The sequence below is a fragment of the Bos mutus genome, chromosome 10 (genome assembly GCF_027580195.1).
Source record: "Bos mutus isolate GX-2022 chromosome 10, NWIPB_WYAK_1.1, whole genome shotgun sequence".
In the NCBI taxonomy this organism is placed as follows: domain Eukaryota; kingdom Metazoa; phylum Chordata; class Mammalia; order Artiodactyla; family Bovidae; genus Bos; species Bos mutus.
Window position 1 is genome coordinate 29,041,665 of NC_091626.1, and position 13,688 is coordinate 29,055,352.

At 36.3% G+C, this 13,688-nt stretch overlaps 1 protein-coding gene across 3 annotated transcripts in view; it reads right to left on the minus strand.

Annotated features, from left to right (window-relative positions):
• The window catches only part of RAD51B (RAD51 paralog B), a 620,294-nt gene that overhangs the window by 589,292 nt on the left and 17,314 nt on the right, over positions 1 to 13,688 (minus strand). For all 3 annotated transcript variants that reach the window (XM_070377663.1, XM_005905730.3, XM_070377664.1), the window contains exon 5: positions 944 to 1,080. In XM_070377663.1, the coding sequence (XP_070233764.1) occupies positions 944 to 1,080 (137 nt within the window). The remainder of the gene's footprint in view (positions 1 to 943; positions 1,081 to 13,688) is intronic.

Here is a 13,688-nt window from a genome sequence, read left to right on the forward strand (position 1 = left end):
ATTGTGATAGAATTAGAGAAAGACTCAAAGAACTATACCTATACTACACCTTGGCTGAGAAAACAGAATTGAATCAGTTTCCAGATGTATAAAGCACTCCTGTTTATGAATGTCTATCAGAGTAGCAGAAGAGGAGACCAGACTTATCTTCAGATTTACAGAATTACATAAATGACTGAATACCTTTCTCACAGAATGTTAAAACAAAGGTCCTTGCCAAATTAAGGAAATCTTTTCTTTCTAAGCATGCATATACTTACTATCAGTATTTCCTGCATTTAATACCACATTATTTCAAAGATTAAAGTAAAATAATGTTCAATAAAAAATGTTTTGAAAATTGCAATTTTTTTCACTCACAAATATTTTACTTCCAACTAGAAATTACTTACAAAACACTTTACATTTTGTCTTTCTTATTAATCTTCCCTCTTCTCCATTTTCTACTTACATTTCTCCCTCTGTTTCTTAAACTTGTTTCTTCCTGACTTTGTGAAAAACACAGCTTATCCAGAAACTCCCTTTAAACCATAACAAAGGGATAGAAAAGGCAAAAAGAAAATGTTTCCTGGAGAGTTAGGGACTTTAGGAAGGTTAAGACCTCTGTATAGCACAGTGAACTCTGCTCAATGTTATGTGCCAGCCTAGATGGGAGCCGGGCTTGAAGGAGAATGGATACATGGATAAGTATGTCTGAGTCCCTTTAATATTCACCTGAAACTACCACAACATTGTTAATTGGCTATACATCAAATTAAAACAAAAAGTTTAAAGTGTGAAAAAAAAGAATACGCTTCCTGTGTCAATTTTAAAAAGAAAATTCCTTTAAACCTGTATCTATTAACAATATATTCTCAAAAGTAAATATTAATCTGTTTGTAAATATTTTATGCTGTATATGTTACAAAAATAAAGCATTATAATAGAAAATAAAATCTCCTACCTTTCAGCACTAAATGCTGACTCTGTGTCAATGTACACAACAGCTCCTTCTAATCCTCCCATGTTGGTAGGTAATGTAGCCAAAATGCTCATCATTATACAAAACTGAGTTTTTCCACAACCTGGGGGACCTGTAATCTAAAAAAATAAGAAGAAAAAAATATTATTTGTATAAACATCACAATCTAGTTAAAGCAAAACCCTTTTAAGAACTTGCCACAGTTCAACTAACCTGGGTTCCCAAAGGGAACACTGTTAATACAACTCTTAAGGGTTCCTGATAGCTCAGTCGGTCAAGAATCCGCCTGCAATACAGGACACCCAGTCCAATTCCTGGGTTGGGAAGATCTACTGGAGAAGAGATAGGCTACCCATTCCAGTATTCTTGGGCTTCCCTTATGGCTCAGCTGGTAAAGAATTCGCCTGCAATGCGGGAGACCTGGGTTCAATCCCTGGGTTGGGAAGATCCCCTGGAGAAGGGAAAGGCTGCCCATTCCCGTATTCTGGCCTGGAGAATTCCATGGACTTTATAGTCCATGGGGTCACAAAGAGTCGGACATGACTGAGTGACTTTCACTTTCACTATATATATAATAAAAGAACTTCTCCCCTATGCATCTGGATTAGTACTAGGTATGGACCATCCTTGGGAGAAATGAGAAAACAGTCAGCAAAATCATCCCTGTGTTGTGCAAAATTCAGATGAAAAACTTTGGTTGAGAAAGGCTTGAGGATTCATTGATACACTCACAACTTGAAGTTCTATATTTTTTCTCAATAAGACATTTATAGAAAGCTCTGAAAATATTTAAGAGGCTTTAATAATTGGTTTAACATTTGTTATGAATTGGCCTTTCAAAACAATTTTAAATTAGTCCCATTTAAAGGTACTTTGATCGTTAATATTAATAAAGTATTTAAAAGTAAAAGGTATTGATGTATACAATTTTAAATGGTTTAGCAAAAGAAAAAAAGTGTGTGTGTGTGTGTAGAAGAGAGATAAAGCAAATGAAACAAATTCAACAACTGCTAAATCTAGGTGATTCATACTTTGAAGTGTATATTTTAAAAGTTTAGTTGTTGGAAAGCTATTTGAGACTATAAAATCTGAAAACAAGAGGGCATAGATGGAAAAGAATATGCCTAGGACATTAATCAAGGCATATTTGAGTCCAACAGGAAGTAGTTAACAAAAATTAATTTGAAATATTTAAAATAACCCCTTTAAACATACTGTTTGTCATACTGGCTATGGCATCCAGATTTTCAGAACCAAAACACTATCCCTTTTGTGAGAATAGCACTAATGAATAATTTTTCACAATAGGAAGAAGGGAAAAGAAAAAGGAGAAAAGGAGGAGAGAAGAAAATCTGAGGTAGAGACGAACAGAACTCTGAGCTAAACTGAGACACACCAGATCTGAAGACACTGTCTCAGGTATACCAAGAAGCAGGAAGAAATGAGAAGTGATGACACAGGAGTCTAAATCACCTAGGCCAGTGGTTCTCAAACATGACTGAGCTTAAACTCACCTGGCAAGCTCATTAACCAGCATTTCTGGTTACCCATAGGTCTGGAAGGGGACCTGAAAATTTATATTTCTAATAAGTTGACACCAATGCTGCTCCACATTTGAGAACCAGTTATAGAACTTAGACTAAAGGTAAACTTCATTTTTCAAAGTTTAACGTTGAAAAAAAACAAAGGCTCACAAGCTAGAAACCATGTGTTGATTTATAATCTCTAAAACAATGATTTAAACTTTTAGTATAAATAATTGCTGCTAGCAATAACACTGTGCCAGATCAGTGATCAGTGAAAATGCCAAAATTCTTTGATTACATACTCCAACAAACACACCCAAAAAAAACAAACACAAACAAAATTTTATTACAATCCTCCAGTATATGCATATGTATTATATATAAACTATTTTACTAATACATTATGGACAGTAAAAAATACACATAGAGATTAAAAATAAAAGATTACAAGCATTTAAAAAGTTTCATATATTTTTCATTTAAAATACAAATCAATAGTTTCATTGCTTTAAGAACTTTTTTTGATAAAAATATGCCATAAAGAAAGTAAAAAAGATGACTTATAAATTTGAAGGTTACATTTGTGATATATGTAAGTGACAAAGTAGTAATATCTAGAAACATAAAGAATACTCATATTTTATATATTAGTTATACAGATCTTTTCAATCTAATAAACAATGAAAATAAATGAAATTATGTACATTGTTTTTAAAATACTGATTTAACTATTTTGTAATCCAGCAACTGAAACAGTTCCTAAATTCTGCTTATTGTAGTACTCAATTGTAATGTCTCTGTAGTTGAGAAAGGATAATTGCAAAAGCTATTGTTCAACTTTGGCTAATAAATGGTCATTTTCCCTTGGGTCAATTAATTATTCTTGCAAACCAATCAAGATGTATTACACTTTAACATTTTTAAAAATTGATTTCAAAATCAAATGAAACTATTTGGAAGATTTCTTAACAGTTTAGAAAATATTGTTAGAGTTTTTTCACAAGATACGTACATCTTTGAAGACAAAAACCACGTCATAAAACATTTCCAAGCAGAAATTTGAATAATGTTCTGTATTTTGATCTCTGTCGTTTAATAAGCAGTTACTTTCTCACTCATTGTAAAAATATCACCTTTACTTTGAAGGGATGGAATAAGAGTGTTCCCTTGGTTGGCTGACTGCCTGATTTGCAATCTGCTAGGTGGCAAGTTACACAGTCACTTGTTTTACAAAAAGGATCAACAAATTTGACTTTTCATTTTAAAAAAGTTTCACCCATTTTTAAATTCAACAGCTTTTTACAATCTTTGCTGAGAGATAACCAAAGAAGTTCTTGTGATTCAAATGATTTTCATGATCACTCATCACGTTACAGAGTACTATAAAGAGTCAATAAAAACTAGTCAGGTTTTTATAAAAATTGTACCATCCTGAAGCATTCTTCACACATATGACATCAACTTCTGTGTTACTATAGACTAAGGATGATGTACCAGAAAAATGCAAAGAATTTTACAAGTAACATCCATATACTCACCACCTAGACTCTGCAACTGCCATTTTATTACTATTATACTATTATAACAGGCTTCCCCTGTGGCTCAGCTGGTAAAGAACCTGCCTGCCAATGCAGGAGACACAGGTTCTATCCCTGGGTCAGGAAGATCTCCTGCAGAAAGAAATGGCAACCCACTCCAGTATTCTTGCCTGGGAAATCCCATGGACAGAGGAGCCTGGAGGGGTATAGTCTACTAATGGGGTCAAAAAGAGTTGGACACGACTGAGTGTGCATGCATATATACATATATTTATACTATCGTACAGTCTACTAATACACTTGACTTCCCTGGCGGCTCAGACAGTAAAGCATGTGTCTACCATGTGGGAGACCTGGGTTCAATCCCTGGGTCAGGAAGATTCCCTGGAGAAGGAAATGGCACCCCATTCCAGTACTCTTGCCTAGAAAATCCCATGGACAGAGGAGCCTGGTGTCCATGGGGTCGCAAAGAGTCGGACACGACTGAGCAACTTCACTTTCACTTTCACTAATACACTAGACTATCCATCAATCCATTCATTCGTCAGTCCATCTTAGATGTTTTTAAATGTATTTCAAAGTAAGTCAGAGACATAAATATACTTTCCCCTAAAAGTTTGATGTGTGTATCATTAACCTGAATTTAGTAAGTATGATTCTTTTTTCTTTTACGGTAAATTTTCCACACAATGAAATGCCCAGATCGTGAGTGTTTCATTTGATGAACTGTAGCAAATGTATATATATGTAAGCAATCCAAACCCCTATCAGGTCAGAACAAGAATATTACTGCCAGGAAATTCCCTCATAAACATTGTTTTATATTTAAGAAGTCATTTATTTTTGAGAATATATCTTCCTTGATATATCTTCACTTTTGTGGCTTAAAAATAATTTAGTTCATGTATCTCATTACTGAAACAGAATCTAGCTAAGAAGATAATCTGGGCCCTATTAGAAACTTCTGTACTTTAACTGTCTAGCATCTTTCCTCAATGAATAATTTGCTTTAATCCTTAATGCTTCACATCATTGGCAATGATTTCCAGCTGAAAGTATTTATTCCTAAAAGAATCCATGTAAGTTATTCCATGTTGCTTCCCCTGTCTTATGTCATCCATTTTAACAGAAGAACAGTTCAGTTCAGTTCAGTCGCTCAGTCGTGTCCGACTCTCTGCAACCCCATGAACCGCAGCATGCCAGCCCTCCCTGTCCATCACCAACTCCCAGAGTCCACCCAAAACCATGTCCATTGAAGGGTATCCCTAATGTTATTAAAAATGTATTGCATTTGGTCTTTTGTTATTAAGAAAACCCAAAAGAGGCTTTTAAATATCTAACATTAATTTTACTGAAATTTGTCTAGATACTGAATATGTGTCACATGACCTTAAACATGACTGAAAAACTTGTGAATGTTTGTCTTTCTGTGACGTATGTTTCTTAACAATGGCTTCCTACTATCACTATTTCAAGGAACAAAATACCAGAGAAAGTTTCATTATTAACAATAATGGAGATAATTCCATATCAAATTGTTTTCTAATTCCAAATTTTGCGGATGTCTTTACAAATGAGATTAGACTGTCACTGATTTTTACTTCATTAATCGTAGGAGAGTTCTCACCTCTGACTTTTACATACATGTGGTTCATTTCTACTCACATTATTAGTATTGCCTTCAATATATAGTTTTTTTGCAGGAATCTTTTTATGCCATTTGTCTGTTTTGCGAGATTTGATTTAGCTAAATCCATAAATTGACCTAACTAGACCCATGTAGGACTATAAGTGAGTGAAGTGAAGTCGTTCAGTCATGTCCGACTCTGCGACCCCATGGACTGTAGTCCACCAGGCTCCTCCATCCATGGAATTTTCTAGGCAAGAGTATTGGAATGGGTTGCCATTTCCTTCTCCAGGGGATCTTCCCAACCCAGGGATCGAACCCAGGTCTCCTTCATTGCAGGCAGACGCTTTACTGTCTGAGCCACCAGGGAATCCCAACATGTAGGACTATAATCTACCCCAACATGTTGAAAATAAAGATATAAACAAGGTGTCTCTGTCAACCTTCTGTACCTTTTCCTCATGGATTATTACCTGACACGTGACAGTATAAGATAGGGATCAAGTGAGGATGCCGTATGTTAAATGTCAATTAAGGTTTATTTTATGTTTTAGATGTAACACCAATAAAAATTCTAGTATTTTCTTCCCATAACCTAATGGGCCATGCTACATACTCTCCTTTGGAGACTGGCAGTTTTGAAGACCCCAAAACACTTTTCATTGACTTTTTTATCATCATCAAAAACAATATGGATCAAATTAACTGCCAGATATCAGAGCAAAGGAAATATTCATAAATAAACTTGAAAGTGGATCCTGAAGGTGAGAAATGATAGCTCTTCAGAGTGTTAACCAATGGAGGAATAAACGACTTCCTTTCAATATACACTATCTACCTATCCAGTTTCAGATATGTCCTAGAAATATACAAGGCTGTATATTGTCACCCTGCTTATTTAACTTATATGCAGAGTACATCATGAGAAACACTAGGCTGGAGGAAGCACAAGCTGGAATCAAGATTGCCAGGAGAAATATCAATAACCTCAGATATGCAGACGACACCACCCTAATGGCAGAAAGTGAAGAGAAACTCAAAAGCCTCTTGATGAAAGTGAAAGAGGAGAGTGAAAAAGTTGGCTTAAAGCTCAACATTCAGAAAACGAAGATCATGGCATCTGATCCCATCACTTCATGGGAAATAGATGGGGAAACAGTGTCAGACTTTATTTTTTTGGGCTCCAAAATCACTGCAGATGGTGACTGCAGCCATGAAATTAAAAAACGCTTACTCCTTGCAAGAAAAGTTATGACCAACCTAGACAGCATATTAAAAAGCAAAGATATCACTTTGTCAACAAAAGTCCGTCTAGTCAAGACTATGGTTTTTCCAGTGGTCATGTATGGATGTGAGAGTTGGACTATAAAGAAAGCTGAGTGCCAAAGAAATGATGCTTTTGAACTGTGGTGTTGGAGAAGACTCTTGCGAGTCCCTTGGACTGCAAGGAGATCCAACCAGTCCATCCTAGAGGAGGTCAGTCCTGGGTGTTCATTGGAAGGACTGATGTTGAAGCTGAAACTCCAATACTTTGGCCACCTGATGGGAACAGCTGACTCATTTGAAAAGACCCTGATGCTGGGAAAGATTGAGGGCAGGAGGAGAAGGGGACAACAGAGGATGAGATGGTTGGATGGCATCACTGACTCAATGGACATGGGTTTGGGTAGACTCTGGGAGTTGGTGACGGACACGGAGGCCTGGTGTGCTGTGGTTCACGGGGTCACAAAGAGTCAGACACGACCAAACTACTGAACTAAACTGAAAGATTTAATTAGATCTTTAGATATGTTCTGAGATTTAATGAGCTTAAACCTATGAAATACTTTTAATATTTAGTGGAAAGGTGAAGCAAGCCCTCAACTTAAAAACATTTTTTAAGATGTTATATGTGAAAATATTTAGTAAAGTATAAAATACCATGAAAATGTAAGGTAATATCTTATCATTTCATCTTCAAAGAAAACATGTTTTTAAAAATTCTGAAGTTAAATGAGCACAACTGGCATTTTACCTGCTTCATTATTTTTATGTACTGATTCAGTACAGTCTTGAGAAAAGTAGAACATCACGTGGATAACATAAGATTTTGGGGTTCATCTGGTTTTCTATGTTTGCTTTACTTCGCTTTCAAATTTGAATATTAACATTTTCTTTAAGTAAACTATAATAAATAATTGCTAATTCTTTAGCAATTTCAGATCCTTTTCATATATTTTTCCTCTCTTTCTAGCCTCAAAAAATATGCTGTTCGCAATTTTTAAAGGTTGGCTAGAGTTAAATTTCATTATTTTTTCAAGTTTACTTAGTGGGTTAAAACATTTCAACATTAATAATTTTTAGCTTCAGATAGTTTAGCTCTGACTTCTAGCAGCCAAACCACAAAATTTCAAATTGTGTTCAGTTCCCAGGTTCAGCTCCAATGGTGGTCAGAAACAGCAGACATGCCAAACCAGAATAGTCTAAGTGATTGCTTCTTGGAAACTCAGAGTGAATACAGCATTTACACACAGAAGATACTGGTAAAATACGATTAGCTTCGTATAGTTAGAGCCTGAGTTTCAACAATCCTGCCTGAGAAATGTAAAAGAACAGAAAGGAAACATCGAGTAGTAAAGATCACTAGAATATCAACAAAGAAGCAAATACTAGCAATTGCTTTAAAGGGGAAAGAATTATTACCAAGAAAGTCTAATTGTGCATGCGTGTGTGTTCAGTTGTGTCTGACTCTTTGCGACGCCATGGACTGGAGCCCACCAGCCTCCTCTGTCCATGGGATTCTTCAGGCTAGTATACCGGGGTGGGTTGCCATTTTCCTCCTCCAGGGGATCTTCCGTCCCAGAAATCGAACCTAAGACTCCTGTGTCTGCTGCATTGGCAGGCAGATTCTTACCACTGAGCCACCCAAGAAGCCCAGTTTAACTGTACTGAAGTGAAAATGAAGCCTAGTCACTTTAGTCTCAAAAGAGAACAAGCAGTAGAGATGAATGTGAAACCCAGACCTAGTAGGACCCAAAATCTTGAATGTGGGGGAGAGTTCCTCCACATTCAAGATGAGGTCAAGAGGATGGGTCAATCCACCAAGCCAATATTTTGCAGAGAAAATTTAAGGACTGCCTGGTTCTGATCTGAGAAATGAGCATGTGGAAACGTTACATCATCTTTTTAATGGCCTCCTTCCCCAGCATCCAACTACCTGTCTCCATATGCTCTACGATTAGGCAGAAATACAATTAGGTTTTCAAACCTAAAGAATTCTTTTTTAAAATCACTCTTTGAATCCCAAAGTAAACAAAAAGCAAACAATCTCAGAACAGTCAGGCAGCTGTTTGCCTTGTGAAAGAAACTTTCATCTTTAAAGTTATTTTATATCAACAAGTGGAAGCTTTTATACTTTAAATTCTCTCCACAACTCTCTCTTACTCCATACTGACAACTGCTGTTTTTAAAGTAAATGGAAAGGTAAGGGGAAAAAAGAAGGCAGGGTAACAGAGTAGAAAAAGAAAACAAGAGGACATGAAAATGACAAGTACCCCAAGATTCACATTAAAAAAAAAAAGTGTCAAAACATTACCATGTGTAAAATAGATAGCCAATGGGAATTTGCTGTATGACTCAGGGAACTCAAATAGGAGCTCTGAATCAACCTTGAGGGGTGGGATGGGAGGGAGATGGGAGGAAGGTTCAAGAGGGAGGGGACATATGTATACCTATGGCTGATTCATGTTGATGTTGACAGAAAACAACAAAATTCTGTAAAGCAATTATCCTTCATAAATTTTAAAAATAAAACTTAAAAAAAAATTTAACAATCATATAATATGTGCCATATAAAAGACTTTATGAAACCTTTATGGAGAAAGATACTTATTTCTAAATCAGGAAATGAGTGACGAATTAGGAACAATGATTCAATCAACCACATATGCTAAACTCCTGTCTTAGAACAGAGGCCTGGTTATCTTGCCTTTCAAAACATAGGGCAGGATAAACAAATCTTGTCAGCAGATGATGTTCCAGGAATGCAGATTAGAAATCTCTCCCTAGTTTTCCTACTGCTGCTGCTGCACATGGAACAGACCAGAACCTGACTGCAGCTTGAAAAAGAGATGAGACCCACCCTGACCGACCTACAGACCCCTGAGCAAGAAAAATGACTGTCTGCTGCTGTTGTAAGCAGAGTAAGCAGCCAAAATTGACTGATAAAGTATGTATGTCTTATATTTCATTGTTTATGCATTTCTATACATGCCAAGACCTTTGTGGACACTTGAATTTACAAGCCTTGACTTATTGTCTCCTGTAATCTTAGACAGCCCACCCAGTCAACGAGAAACAAGCAGAACTGTTCTAAGGAAAGATAAGGAAGCCAAAAGAGGAGTCTGGCATTCTGCCTCTACCTTTTAGGGACAGAAGAGTGGTCACCTCCAAAGCAAAACTGCCCCCTTCGAGGAGGACACCTGGTCTTCTTAAATCATGAACAAAGCATAGAAACGACTCAGGAAACACAAATAATGTAGACATGTGCCACATTGTTTCTCATTATTTAGAGCAAGGATCTGGGTATAATCATTTTTCTTAAATGTTATAAAGATTTGGCGGTGCTTCACAGGTTTACCCGTCCAGAGGTACTCTCCAACCAACATATGCAGATGCCATACCTCTTTTCATCGACGTGAGTTTGGACCAGTTTTCTATTCCTATAATCTCTGGATTACAATATAAAAATACCTTTTTTTAATGATCCCTTTAAATACAACCTTTAATTTTACCTAATTATATCAGCATCTTTATCATGCATTCTCAGCAAGGGTGACAGTGACCTCAAGGGCAAAACTTGGTTTTGATCACGGAAGAAAGATGTTACTCTCTTTTCCTTATAAAGCACAGATCTACATACAGTACATAAACAGATATATAGTATATCTACATGAAACAGGAGGGAAGGGGGCAGGGCACAACCTTTTAAAGAATGACAGAACATGACAAAGACTGGTTAGAACTAACCAGGTCCAAGAGGGTAGATGAGCCAACTTCCAGCAGACCTTGAGTCTCATTATGTGCTCATGGTAATATCAGTTAAGTTGCTCAGTCATGTCCCACTCTTTGCAACCACAGACTGCAGCACAGCAGACTTCCCTGTCTATCACCAACTCTTGGAGCTTGCTCAAGCTCATGTCCACAGAGTCGGCAATGCCATCCAACCATCTCATCCTCTGTCATCCCCTTCTCCTCCTGGTAAAAGAACATGCTAAACGACACACCCACCAGCACCATAACAGTTCTGAGGCCAACCACAGAAGGTCAAAAAGTGGGTGGTGGCCCAATACCTGGAAACCCCCACCCCTTCCACAAAATAATTGGAATAATCCCTGACTCATTAGCCTATGAAATTATTCAGCCCATAAAAACTACCCACATCATGTTTTGAGGCTCTCTTGCTCTCTCTGAGATGGTCCACACACTGTCTGTGGAGTGTGTTTCTCTCTAAATAAAGCCACTTCTTAACCTATCGTTTTGTCTCTAAATTCTTTCATGACAAAGCAAGAACCTTAAATTCACCAGCAACAATTAAAATCTTGAGTGGGGGTGGAAATGTTATTGGGGGGAAAAATGACTAAAAAGCTCCTTAAGGGGTGGTAATGAACAAAGATTGAGAAACGCTGATCTGATCTATATTACCTCATATGAGAAGGCTACCATTACACGGTCTGATCTCCACATAACATAAATATTTAAAGTTTAAACTTCAAACATATCTTCCCTACCAATACTGTCATAATAGATGTAGAATTATCTGCTTATATATTCCATAAGTAAGGGATTTGATGTTCTCTGGGAATGAGACAAAGCCCTGTAGCTCACTTCCATTAGTGATTCAGCACAGTTGGTTTCCCTTTGATTTCTCCTCTGCTGCTTCTGCCTTTGGCATGAGTAGCGCTTCTCTAATTCCACTTTTAATCTTGGTACTGTAGCTGAACGTACACAGATTCAGGGCAGTTCACATAAATCAAAACTGATGATAAATAAATTAGGTTGTTTTGAAGTCAGAGTCAGGAAAGAGCAGCTATAAAAGTGACAGCAGAATGTTTCCAGATTTATTCTTCCTCCCTCAAGTCATCCTTAGGCCTGGTCGAAGTTTATTCAACTAGATGCCTTACATCTTATCTTCACCAGATCTAACTTCTACCTGATATCTGGGATGCTAGGTTTGAACTTTTCACCAGAAACAAAGATCCAGCAACACAACTAGTTAGACATCTCCTCTGAGATCTGCATGAGTTCTCTATTGCTATATAACAATTAACCACAAACTAGCAGCTTTAAAACAATCCTGTTTATTATCTCACAGTTCTATAGGTCAGGGAGCTGCTTTAAAGGCATCTTCATCTTCCCCACCTCCAGGCAAGTTTTCAGATGATGGCAGCCTCAGCCAACTTCTTGATTGTAATCTCCTAAGACACCAGAACTGAAAACAGCCAGCTAAGCTTCTCCTGAATTCCTGACTCAGAAACTGTGTGAGATAATAAACATTTATTAATGTGTTTAGCCACTAAGTTTTGGAATGGTTCGTTAAACAGCAGTTTAACACAGTTCTATACATCTGTAGATATAGAATCAGAGAGGAACGACTTTAAAACTTATGAGAAAAAAAACTCCTAAAATAATCGCTGATGTTTATTAATAAAGAAATCAATTAGGTAGAAAAATCATATTTCTTAAATGTACTATTTTGATAATTTGAAGAAACCAAATGGCATACAAATGAAAATAAATACCGTACTACGGAAGAGCAGTAACATTAAAAGTTACTGAAGTTTGGCTTATTCCAAGACCAAAGAGTCTGAGAGTGAAGGAGAGGCAGCAGGAACCAAAACATTAGAGTAAATAAGTGCTTAAAAATAAATAAATGAAAACAAATTCATTCATTCAGTTAATATTTACTATGTACCTTCTACATATGCTAATTGGAGAGGGAAATGGCAACTCACTCCAGTATTCTTGCCTGGGAAATCTCATAGACAGAGGAGCCTGGCAGGCTACAATCGATGGGGTTGCAAGATTCGAACATTACTGAACAACTAAACCACCACTACCACATGTGTTAATATTGTAGATGTAAAAATAAGAAGAAAAAGACAATTCCTGCCCACTTGGAATTTATTCTCCAATGAGGAAGACATACAGTAACTAATCACACAAACAGTAAAACTGTAACAGTGAGAAGTACTTACATAGAAGAACCATAGAACATGTCAGTTCTCAAGGAATATACAACAATTCTGTTGATTTAAACATAATCAAATAGGCTCAAAATATTCAAAATAACAGAACTACAAGTAAATTCGCTAACGATATAATGGACTATTTTAACAACCTTCTCTGGATTAGTATTAGGTCGGGTTGAAGAAAAAAATCAGCAAAGATAAAGAAGAGTTGCACAACCCAAATTCCAAGTTTAACTTAATTGTCATAAGCAGAACACTAAATCATTAGAGAATAATCATTCTTCTCATGCACACTTAGGACACTTACAAAAGTTAATCACGTTAATCCTTAAAACAAGAAAAATTCCAAGAATCAGTATCACACAAAATTCTTTGACTAAAATGCAAATAAGCTAGCAATCTAATTAAAATGTGAAAGAAAATTTAATTAAATAATTTAGATTTTCAAAAATTCCAAAAAGAATCATGAGTGAAAGAAGTAATTATAATGAAAAATTTTAAACACTATGAGAACTAAATAAAAATGAAAATACTTCATCACACACACACAAAAAGAATGCAACAGCTCAGAGTAAAAAGAAGAAAAACTGAAAATTATGAATTAAATGTGTAATTTAATAAGTTGGAGGGAGGGGGAGAAGAATCCCAGAAAAATACAATTAGATAGAGGGAGATAAGAAAGAAACAGAAATCACTTAAGTAGAAGACAGAGAAAAGATAGAAAACCAACAAAGAACCAAGAGTAAAAGCACAGTTCTTTGAAAAGACTACAAAATACTCAAACATCTGACCAGGTCTTTTTAAAAG